Raw genomic sequence first — 12556 nt, 5'->3', positions numbered from 1 at the left:
TAGAGGTATAGTGTACAAGAAGAGGTTGGTATTTATATAAGCAGTATGAGCCTTTCCTACTGCCATTTTTGCTTTTCCCCATGCACTACTGAGGTAGCCAGGCAAAGTAGCACTATACGTACGCTGTTGAACTTCCCTGTCATATGTTCTGCAAACTACTGGGACATCAAGGTGCTAAAGGGCAAGGGGTACAGAGTTAGCATACTCAGACTTTCCCCTCTTTGGAGGTACCAGTGAGACTGTATGTCAGCTTCCATCATAATCCCTTCCCCATCCCCCAATTATATATGGTTTGTGTACGTATATACTTATGTATAGATACATGTTCTGATGCCTGCCCTACTGTCTCTGCCAACTGTTGACATGTTCTCTCAATTTATATGTGAAAAACAAGAGTGTTGGAAAACAACCTCTTGGGAAAACACTGATGATTGTTCTCCAACCTCGGGCTACTCCACCAGGAACAGTTAGCTCTTTGTCAGGGACAGAAACATCAGCTGGACACATACAAACTGACTGAGGATTTGTTCTGGGTCTCTCTGCTTCAGAAACAAAATGAGAATTCACAGGGGACTTGTGTTGACCTACAGATTAATCGCCCCCCTTTCAAAGCAATACTTCTCTGTGCTAGTGATTGGCGTAATTTGTTGAGATTTGCCAAACTATGGTGGCTGGGTGTCTTTTTACACAGCCTTCTCTACTCTGGAGAAAATACCTACTAGTACACACTTGGCAGGAATGTTAGGGTGACAGAGTAACGTAACAGCTAACCTTACACAAGCACCTGCCTTTGCTTGCCTGTAGCTCCTGAGCAAAGACCATGAAGTAGCACCTTCTGCCTCTCCAAACCGCCCTGCTGATTTTCCTGTTTGACCTAAGCAGAACACAGGTAAAACTGAGAGAAAGTTTACTCCGTAAAATAAAAGTACAAAGCACAAAGAGAATTGGTTCTGAATTTCAGGCCTCAGCATGTTCTAACAGGCTCCATTAGTAAACCACTCTTTACACCAACCCACTTGTGTGGCTTTAGAGAGCTTCGTGCCATTAGAGATAGGTTTGCAATTGCTATTTGGCATGGTTTTGTTTTTTTTTATTTCCCCCCTTTGGAATATAAGCGTATCACACAGCATCCTGATGAATTTCTCCACAAGCAAAGTGTGCTTTCTGTTTAAAGTCATTCTCAGCTATTAATTTCAAACGTCCCAGAGAGCTTAGCTGAATTTGGCTGCAAGGAATTTGCACAAACCATGACAAACACAGGAGGTGTTCTCAGAACTCAAACTGTGAAGTTTAATCTGCCCTATTGTGCTGGTACCTAAATATGTCTGGAGCTGCAGCTGGTTAAATGAAGAGTCCAGCTTCACTTTGTGTATTATAAGCAGGATAGAATTTCACAATAGCTTTGTATAACCCCTTTGTGCAGATATCCAAGGGCTAGGGGGGCTGATTAGTCTCAAACACCGCGCAAAACAGACAGCCATTATAGAACACTGTCTTTCATAACATGCCAGGAGAAATCTCGTGAGGATGGCCTTAGCTTAATTTGCAGCCAGATTTCTACTACCATTTTACCACAGGGGTAAAAAGGAAAAGCTGTCATTCTGTACCATCACTCTCATGTAAGCTGAGTCAGAAAGAAGAACGTTATTTATGTGAAATTCTTTCTCCCAAGAGCACAAAACCTGCCGCTGACCCTGACAAAAGTAGGCACAAAGCCATGGAAACCAGGGGAAGTTACACAAGGGTGCAAAACTGTTTATGCAGTCAGATCACACACTGGACCCAATGTTGCCTCGTGGGTAGTAGGTGGGGCTTTCGGCATTTGCGTGGGAGCTCTCCAATGAAACCCAGAGGAGGACAAGGCCACAACCTTCTGGTTTTTATAACAGCATCTCCCTCCAGTAGGGCAGAGGCATGGGCGGAGTTTGATGAAACTAAAATAAACACTGACAGGCAGCATCTTGTGAGTATGTGCAGCCTCAGAAGGATAGATTGCAATAGCTAGAAAGGCAACTACAGCTTAAAACGTAAGTATGTCTACTTTCTCTGCTTTCTAATGTAATTAGCAGCTTGTGGAACAGCATGTTCTGGCTACACTTACTTGCTGCATCAGTGTAACCTGTGAAGATGCCTGCTATGCTTTCTGCCTCTTTGACCCATGTGTTAACAGCCGCAGAAAAAGACTAGACACCCCACAGTAATATCTATATGAACAGATGGAAATCTTAAAGCCAAGCTTTCCTCTAGATCTAAAAATTAATTCAACTGTAAATGAGGATTCGTCTCAGTTTGTCCTCCCCCTGTCCCCCCCAGCATTGTTTTATGTAATTCAAAAATACTTTGCACATGCAGTCATCAACAGTACTGGCCACAAAGTTAGAAAAGACAAAGCTGTGAGAGATGTAACCAGCAGGTAAGAAAAGGTGTGTTGGGGAGGGGCTGAAATTGGCAAGTACTGAGACAAGTCAGCTCATACAGCAGCTAGACAACAGCGTGTGTTGAAAGGGAGGAACGTTTACTTCTCTGCCTTTCAACACACCCAGGGAGCACATGAAGAGAAATGTGTCTTCTATCAAGTTGTAGCAAGGAGAAAGTGAAGTGATAGCAAAGAAGCACCACTTTTGCCTTTGAAATGACAAGGGATAAAATAAATTACTGTAGGAAGTTTCAGTATCATTGCTCACATTTGCTTCTAATAAAATGATTGGATTCCTGCTTTATTGTTATGTTTGTTGATTTGTAAATACCATTGACAAAAAGTGTATTAGAGTACAACTGTCCAGCTTGGGACTGTGCTGCAGTCCCTGGTGACCAGTCATTCTGGTAGACTGCTGAAGATGATGTATCTTCAGACTGGGACAGAAAGGGGGACAGCACCTGCTTTTAACCACTGGCATCAAGTCTTCTGCTGTGTGATTCTCTCATCTTCCCTTGCTCTATGGTGACAACTGAAGGAGCTGCTAGAATAAAGCTCAACACGTGAGTGCTCTGTGAGCTGCTTAATGTAAGGACTGTAAGTGAAATCAGTGCCAGCAGGTTTTTTTGGGTGTTGTTTTTTTTGATAAAAGCTTTTCAACCTCATAGATCCCAAAAAGAAAACTCCTTGTAGCCACCTCTAAACCAGGGTACAGAAGGGGATTAATAGTATTCAACAGTATTGTACATATAATAAGAAAATGGAAACAGATAAGTAGTCAGGTAGCAACAAGGCAGTTCTTGATTTTACAAAAGCACCCATGATACAAAAATCATGTTCACAAACATCATGTTAAAGATAGCATACTTTAAAGACCTTACCACTGGAGGTGGAACATGCTGTGAATTGCATCAGTGCACCTTTAATGCTAAAAGCCCATGAATAAAGTAGAGGCACAAATGACAAGAGCAGTGATTTCTTGTGTGGGCTGCTATAAGCAGTTGAGGAGGCAGAGAAATGAAAAATGACCCCTGAGTTTGTTCTGTTACCCAAGAAACATGCAGTTAAGTTACATTCTGAGTAGAAAATATACTATGATCTAAGAATCAAGATAATTGATGAATTAAGCACATGTTGTCTTTACAACATGAAGTGCAGAGGACATTGTAATGTAACAGAAAGCAGACACTTTCTCAGGACATAGGTTATGCACTACGATCTGCCCGGTATTGACAAAAATCATAAACCAAGTCTCCTAAAATCTCATGAATTCTAACCAGAGGCGATTATTTCAATAGCGATTTTTATTATTTTCGCTTGCTTGATTTTGGGAGAGAGGAAATGGAATGTTTTCAGCTTTTTTTTTCTGCGTGTAGCTAGGAAAGTAGCTACATATTGATAAAAATAGAGGATCTCATCTATTCACAGGACTCCAGGGCTAAAGGCCTTAAGAAAGGCATAAACTATTATGAGAGGCCAAATAAAGTTATGGGTACAGTGAATACCAGGGTAACCATCAACACCAATACCTCTTCATCCAGCAGCAAAGTGGTTGAACTTCTGAAGTCACTTTTACTCACAGATTTCCACAAAACTACCACTTGCAGAATCTCAACCTTCTGCTTTGCAGCCAGGAAATGCCTTCACAGAGAAACAAAGGCAAAGGTTCATCCTGACAGATGAACACTCCCACATCAGCCTAGAGGTAGTTTCTTGGTCCCGGTTCTCTGTTGGTTCCTTCAGGGCTCAAAGGATTTCAGCCCTTGTCGTTGAATCACTGGGGACAAGCAGTGAAAGCCAGGCCTTTCACAATTTCAGGCACAACTGCCTTATAGAAAGCACCTGGGTTTTGCCTGAACTTTTGCAGTCACTTGTCAGTGTAGCAGGTATTATGAAAGGTTGGAGACCAGAGGCTGAGGAAAAGCTCTTTGACATTCGGCAGAAAAGCCCTAGTGCTTTCTTCTGCCCCATTTATACTGCATTGATTGAAGAGAGGCCAATGAACTGTGTCTGCCTTTCAGCTTTGGCAAGATGATCAAATCCTTCAAGCAAACATTTCTGTCCCTGGATCTGCAGTCCCCTCGGTGGAGCTCAGCAGAGACAACGGTAAATACTAAAGGCCAAGGGAACCGAGCTCTCTGTAGTCAGGGTGCTGTAGACCTAAGGTGAATCTGGGATTCTCAGTCTGCTGAATATAGAGAAGCTGGGAAGTGTTACTATGGACACTGTTCACACTTAATTCCAAAGGGGAAGAAGAACACTTACTTATAAGCTCCAAAGGGGAAGAAGGAGAACACTTACTTATAAGCTCTGAGGAGCTCAGCCTAAGGCAGAACAGCATGGTTTTGGCAAGGGAGGCATCAAACTGTTTCACATTGGTTTTGACAAGGGATGCATCAGTTTCACTTTGGGGGCGTGCTTAGTCTGCAGCTAAGAGGCTGCTCAGTGTTATCTGATGTATATAAAATACTTTCATGCTGGTTTGGAAGGAGTAGCTATTCATTTATGCCATCTTTAGTATTCATCTCCCAGTTACTGTGACTTTTGCTACCTTTCAGGCAAAGGATTACGAACTGCGTCAGTATGAGACAGCAAAGTGGGTCAGCACAGTCATTAGGGGAGAAACCCAGAAGGAGGCGATGCGCCAGGGCTTCTGGAAACTCTTCCACTACATCCAAGGGAAGAATGAGAAAGGTACAATGTGCTGGTTTTGAACTACAAGAAGCACAAACAGGAGACAAAGCTAAGGAGTATAAAACAGACTGGTATCTGTTTTTACAGTAAGTCTGCATCACCCTGCGCTGTCTTTTCTTGCAGCTTAGACTTTTTTTTCCTCTCTAGAAATGAAGATTGATATGACTGTGCCAGTGACATGCCTGATAAAATCTGGCTGCACAGACTTCAAGATCTCTTTCTTTGTGCCATTTGAACATCAGGACTCCCCACCACAGCCCACTGACTCAGATGTGTTTATTGAAGAGCGCAAGGCGGCAGGCATCTTTGTGCGGTAAGCAGCATCACCACAGCTCACAAGTGAAGGTAGCTACTGAAAGGGCTTCATCTACCAAAAAATCTGGACTATTTTTAATTGATAAGATGATTTTTAACTGTGGATATATCCTACTGTTCAGAGCCTTGATTGGCAAAACCTAAGCATTTGGAAATCTTTCTTATGCTTCGGTGTCTTACCAAGAACAAAGAGAAATGATTAAGTTTTGAAACTTCCATTTTCCAGCGGACTCTTGAATATTGCACTAAGTGGGTTTTTATAGAAAAGCAGCCTACAGAATCCTCTTCTCTCAGGCACATTCTGTGCTCCATCTAAATCACTATTCCAGCCCCCTTTATTTACCACAAAACCTGCATGGCAGTTCTTTATCACAGGAAAAGCACCCAAAGCTGCATTTGCCATCTCTGCATTTATTAAAGCCACAGGCAACAATATGTCAGCTAATGCTCTCAGAATTGCAAGCAACTTTTATTATAAATCCTACCTTTTAAAATAGCATACATGGCCATACGCTCTCTGACAGCTAGTTTTGCATAGTTTACCTAATAACTATGAACTGCATCAGACACTGCATGCTTTGCAAGTTTCCTGTGAAAATGAAAACCTGAGGCTTGAAGAAAAAACCCTCCCTTTTCACTTCTACCAGGTCCTTTGGTGGATTTGCCTCCCCAGAGAAATATGCAGAGGAAGCTGAAGTCTTGGCCAGAATCTTAAGAAACAGAGGCCAACCATTCCATGAAGATTTCTTCTATACTGCAGGCTATGACAGTCCCTTCAAGCTCTTTAACAGGCACAATGAAGTGTGGTATTTTAAAAAGTAACATGCTTGGGGCAGGGGGGGGAGAATATTAAGAGGCTACTAATCAGCTCTGGATGAAAACAGATCTTATTAATGGCTTTTGCTTTACTGCAGAAGAGATTTAATTTGTACATGGACACAGGATCATGTCTAATTTGTTTTCTCTAGGATGAAATACTATTCTGGCTAAAAATATTTCAGCTCTTTCTATAAGATGAGATATGACACAAACATATTCCTCTTATTGAAAGGTTCTAGGGAACACTAATAATCTCAAAATGTTTCTGCAGAACAGTTTAGATGTCTAGTTTTACTTCTCATTAGAAGTGGCACAGCAATAGCTCAAGTGTTATGGAGAACGAGTTCTTCATAGAGCTGACTTCCCATATTGATGTCACTCCTGAGACAACAGAAAAATGAGGGGAATTCAATTTTTCAGAGAAGAAACCTACCATTAATGAGTTCTGGAAGCAGCATTACTTTAGCAGGCCCTAGTGCCTCATAAGCAGTAACATTTTTCTTTAAATAGTATTAATAAAATTTTCCACACCTCTGCTCAACTATATTCATGGAGGCTGGATGCTGTCTTGCTCCAGACTAATGCTAGTGACCACATTAGACTAATAATTCAGGGGAAAAGGGCTAACAGCGCTCAAGCTGTATGCTTATTCTGTGCATTATCATCTGTGCCTGAACAAGCAATACCAGACTTACAGTAGTGTTTAACTCTCACCTACAAAGCACTAATTATATTTTAATTATTTAGTTTTGTCTGAATCTTCCTATTGGTCAGATCAACTGCAGTCTGCACACTAGCAATATCTGACACAAAGTTAAGACACTCGCAGGACTAGCATTTAAACTGGTTTACTCCCTGCTCTAAATCAAGTATTTGAAGCTTTTATAAAGTAGCCTAGAGCTGGTTTACAGCAAGCTCAGCAAGCTGTTCAAGTCAGAAAGCAGTTCCCAACAACAGGTAGGGTTTACAAGTTTTTATTGGTTCCAATCAGTACCAGGCAAACATTACCAGTGTGGTAAAAAAAAAACACTTGGCTTTTTTAGTGCTGTTCTTCAAGTCTAATTCATTATTCTGCAATCTTCCACCTATTAAGAAAGACATAAGAACCATTATAAGGCACCAAACCAGCACAACAAGCTTGCTGGGAACAACTCAGACCTTAGATTTTCATCTCTGTTCAGAGAGAGAGTTCAAGCTAAGGTTATCATCATTTGTTCCAGAAAAAAAATTTCATTATTACTACAGTTACACTGACCTTCTCTGTTGTTCATACAGTAGTTTCAAAGTTGCCTCGTCACCTAAAGCAAGAAAACACAATTAACATACACAGTAGCACAACTGCTAAAAGCGCCACAGCAGCTTTGTAACCTCAGAGAAAAGTGGAACGGAAATTGCAATATCATAGTAATTCATTTGGCAGAATCAAGTTTCATCAATGGCTACAAATACTCCCAGAAATTTTTAACAGAATTCATCTGCTATGTGGTCTTACCCAATGAAGTTGCAGTCAGTGCAGTCCTATCCTGAGAAAGAGAGAAGTTTCAGAATAAGAGGCATCACTATACGCAAGTTTATTTGAAATTCTATTCACCATACTAATTTTACCTACAAAGAGGCTGCATTTCAGCTGGCAACTGACAAGAACTTCAACTTGCAACACCCAAATAGGATACGCAAAGCTTAAAAATACGAACTGAATTGGAAATACAGAATTACTAACTCCGGAAGAATGGGGGAAAAGCACAAAGCTACCACTTTGCTTTGTGATATTGTGTCTCTCCCCAACAGAAAGCTGTTTTCAGTGAGTTTTGACACCTAAAATACAAGTTCCATAGAAATCATCCCAGAAAAATCTATACCTAAAAGTGAGAACCAGTCTGTTGGAGGAAAAAAGTCTGTATAGCAATCATCTAGAATTTGACCTAAACTTGTGTACAGCCAACATAACCAAGATTACCAAAATTACTGAGTAGTGACAACCCCAGAATATAGGGTTGGTGTTTTGTTTAATTCAGGAGTGCAGTGTTATAGTGTCAGTTTACAGAATAGCCAGATACATCAGATATCAGTTATGACAGGAGTTATGTTTGCTGCTCTGCATTCTGCTGTACTACATTATCAACACTGTATTGGCTAAGTGGTCTCCACTGATTCAGCTCCTTTACTATTTCTACTGTGTAAAGACATTATGCAATAAAATCCCAGTTTTTAGAGTCACTGAGGCCATGTCTGTTCATACAAAGAGAACTCTACACAAAGTTTACCACTGATTATAGTTCAGGAATTGCCAGGATATCTGCTCAGAAAGCCCTTCCTTTTTAAGTCAAATTCAGAACTACGCAGAAAGGCATTCTTGCTTCAAGCATGCTACATTTATTCCCACAGTAGCTGAGAGTGGCAGAATCAGAATACAATAAAGACAAATCAGACCTATTATAGGACTACGCCCACGTACTCTACACTTACCGCAGACATAAGTTAGTCCTGTTTCTCACACAAACTCGCCACAAGCTTCACCCTGTAAGAAGTGCAATTTTATTAACACACTCTCCTTGGCAGTGCTTCAAGAGTTAGTTTGGATGTGTGTACTGTTTCAGCACAAGAGTCCTCCTCAGCCTCTTTCAGAGAGATTCCCATTGCTTAGAATTAATCATCACTAACAGTACACGCTTAGAGAGAAGCTTAGTGTTTTGTTATTTTTGTTTCTCCTCAGAGGAGGCCCTGACCTCAGCATTTCAGACCTTACCCCCAACCACATCTTCATTCACATCACGTAAAATCTCTCATCTAGCCATTGAGACAAATTATTGCCCACTACCTAGTTTTACCTGTAAAAAGATAAATAGCAAATAATTGTACTGGTTTTGGTTAGCAAAAGCTCTGCACTGCTAGGTTACCACATTCTTCCTCATCAACTAGAAACTCAAGCAGTCCATAGCAACTACGTTATTTCAACTGGTCTATAGTATTTCTTTTCAGTTACAGAAAGCAATTAACTTTATTAAGTTGTAAAAAAGTCTTATGGCAACTGAGAAGCAAGCAGCTTATCAAGTAAGAAGCATCTGTCACAAAGTATCTGTCAGTTCTCCCAGTCTCGAATCTAGGATACACACAAAATTATAACTGTCAGTACAATGCTGATGTTACTCCGAAGCCTTATTAAGGCCTCCAGAAATTCCTTTGTTATAATCATTACCATCTCTTATCACTGTCTTTGGTCCCAAAGTATGGGATTCAGTCCCTAGCACCTTGGGAAAGTGAACCCTGCAGACTGCTGGTAACCTGTGATCTATTGACAGAGGTAAGAAAATCCTCAAGGAACCTTCTGCTTAATGCTGCAGCTACACTGCGATTAGAGGCCAGCATCTAGTAACTTCCCCATCACCTGTCACGCAGTTCTGACCAGTCATATGCATTTGCTGGCAACTTACTTTTGCTGGTAGCACTACAAACTGCATCACTTCACAGCTCCACCGCATCATCCCTGGAACAAAGCAAAGCATCAGGACAGAGCCCAAGGAAGCACACAAGGATGAAATCTAGTCAGGTGCCTGAAGTCAGATAGAGCTAATTGCAGACCTCCATGGTTGAAGTCAAGGTAGTCGCATCTCATCACACAGGCAGTTCACTGTCAGCTGGACAGCTATCTGCTTTAGGCTAAGGCTGCTATGGGGAAGAGGGCAAATCCACAAACACTGCTACCCAAGCAACTTCATGAGCTCACAGGCACGCAGTGCAAAGTTTAGTACAACGCAGCCTGTCAAGGCTGGGCCCTATCCAACAGTTCTCCCCTTAAGCATCCTCCTGTTTCAGCCAAGACACAAGCAGCAGCCAACACTGCCCCCTTGTGCCTCCTCCCCAGCTTACATACAATTAAATACTTAATTTCCTAGGCATATATTTTTTTAGGCTAATACTTGGGGAAGTTAAAACAAGTACTTACATCATTATGAGAAACCCTTTGGAAGCCTGCAAAGGAAGAGTTGCTATTAGATAGGGTCCAGCAGAAAGTTTTAGCATCACTGAAGTTCCAGGGAACTACTGTATCAGAGTTTAGTCAAGTTTTATCCTCACTGGGATCAGAGACCTGATTCAACATCATCTACAGTAGACTGCAACACTTCCATCCCCTTCCACAAGGCAGGTACAAAGCCATCTCCCAGCACTACCCTCAACACCCTTGAGATGTTAATTCCTCAACTTGAGACTGCTGGAATTACAGAAAGGAACAAACCTCTCAATTGCAGACTTCAACATGAACTTTGCATAGACATCTAAATTGGCCTAAACCAGGAAAAGCATTTCAGATACTAAATTCATAGTTGTGCCACGTTCACCAATCAAGGCGTTTAGTCTCAATAGGTACATTCCAGAAGTCTTTTAACACTACAAAACAATTACTTAATGCTTTTATTGTGAAGCACGGTAGATCTGAAGGTACACTTAGGGTACTTGTATTTTTGCTTCAGATTTTCCAGACACAAAATGGATTTGTAGACCCTCTTATCTCCAAAAGCAAACTCCCAAGTTCAGGCACAGCACAGCCAAGCGTAGCATCCATCTAAACAATGTTTTTAAATTACCTTCAATTAGGAAGGCCTTGTCTTCAACATCAGTAACAGGTGAAATAGCTTCTCACACTAGAGGCACCGGTATCCTGTTTAGGGCAGCCTGCAAAGCAACAAGACACATAGAACTTGGAGCACTATCACCAGATTCATCAAGCTTTTGTGTTACCGAATCTGTTGTATTTGTGCTTAATTTCACAAGCACAGCCTACTCTATCCTTGCATTTATCCTACTAAATTTTTTAATGTTTTGCCCATTTACTGACCTTCTGAGACAAATTTTCAAAACATATTGATGGACCAAAAAAAAAGCAGTGTTTTAACCCTCAGCTTTCCACGCGAATTGTCTGTCAAATTTATCTTAAGGAACAGGAGGCTGCATCAGACAGGAGCGAAAGACAATAGCAGCATGATCACCACGGGTCATCTGCTGAACTATGCTGTCATCACACACAGCCTTTTCACACATCAGCAATATAAATTATTTTTTACATATGCAGACAATACAATATTTACCTTGTACAGTTTATAGCTTCATCTCTCAGTGCCTGCAACAACAACAACAAAAACAAAAAAATCAGATTCCCTCAGCCTCCGTGGCCAAGCCTACACCTAGCAAGAGATCACAAGAGGTAGATACATCAGATAGGAGCGAAAGACAATTGTTCGTCACAGGATATTCTGCTGAACTATGCCATCATCACTGTATCTGCTTTGGAAGAACAGTACCAAGCAATGGCCTCTTGTGACAGCTTTGAAAAATTAAGTTCTCCAAATATTCAAGAGTTTTTGAATACCAGCAAGTTAATTGTTTCTGTGTATTAGTGGCAATTAATCCAAAAGCAACTCACTCCCATTTTACACATCCCACCCTTTCCATTGCACTGTTTCCGCAGCTCCATGGAAGAAACCCCTACACAAAATATGCATTTCTCACCAAGTGATGTTTCTCCTGCAAGTCTTCCAAGTGCACAATTCAAAGCCTGGAAGAAAAAAAGCTTATGAACAGTATATTCAGAAGTCAAAACATCAAGAGGAATTCTAAGATGTTGTGCCTCAGATGAAAGTTATGGTGGTAAAAGTGCTCATCATTCTCTTGGTCAAGAGTAGCAAATAAGTGTCATCATTGTGGCACCAGAGGGAAAACAGCTCAGGGCATAAAGTGTGCCTACTGATGTTATTAGAGCAAAAGATAATATCTAGACAATCACTAAGCACTTTTTATTTTTAATTTTCAAGAAGTATTTTTTACCTTGTTAAGTAGCATCAAGTCTCCATATTTGATGGCAGATCTGAAAGAGAAGAGTTTCAGATGCTTGTAGAACTAGGGGGAGAACCTCCAGCAGTGACACTAAGCACAGAAAAAAGCCTCAGCACATAGTTTTCAGAAATCACTTCTGTCCACTACTCTTATAATGAAACCATCATAGGCTCTCCGAGTTAGTTAACATCAATCCAGATAGTTACAGGTGTTTTGAAACATGCATCAGTCCCTATTGCTGTGCATGGTGCAACAGCAGTAATGAAGGACAACAGCATCAATGAAGGATAAAAGGTATCTAGGGCACTAGTGTAGTCTGGTTAGAGGCTGGACTGGTGATTCAGAAACAGGAGCTTCACAACTGCTTTCCAGCACAAAGACATGAATTTCCCAGTAGAAGACTGCCTTAAGAGACACTACAGTCAATTACTGGATTACAAACGCTGGTCCTATAGTTTCCTGAGATACAAGAGTACTCCAGAC

General features: G+C 41.1%; 1 protein-coding gene across 1 annotated transcript; it reads left to right on the top strand.

Moving 5' to 3' along the window:
* Positions 1-1914: 1914 nt before the first annotated feature.
* HEBP2 (heme binding protein 2) lies at positions 1915-6360 on the top strand. The gene is made up of 5 exons (XM_009892868.1): positions 1915-2027; positions 4438-4522; positions 4975-5110; positions 5258-5423; positions 6073-6360. The coding sequence occupies exons 2-5, from the start codon at positions 4448-4450 to the stop codon at positions 6245-6247; spliced, it is 552 nt and encodes a 183-aa protein (XP_009891170.1). The 5' UTR covers positions 1915-2027; positions 4438-4447; the 3' UTR covers positions 6248-6360.
* Positions 6361-12556: the final 6196 nt, after the last annotated feature.

Source organism: Charadrius vociferus, unplaced genomic scaffold, assembly GCF_000708025.1.
Source record: "Charadrius vociferus isolate BGI_N301 unplaced genomic scaffold, ASM70802v2 scaffold39, whole genome shotgun sequence".
Taxonomy (NCBI): domain Eukaryota; kingdom Metazoa; phylum Chordata; class Aves; order Charadriiformes; family Charadriidae; genus Charadrius; species Charadrius vociferus.
The sequence above is the reverse complement of the archived record's forward strand: the minus strand, read 5'-3'. Positions and strand labels throughout refer to the sequence as shown.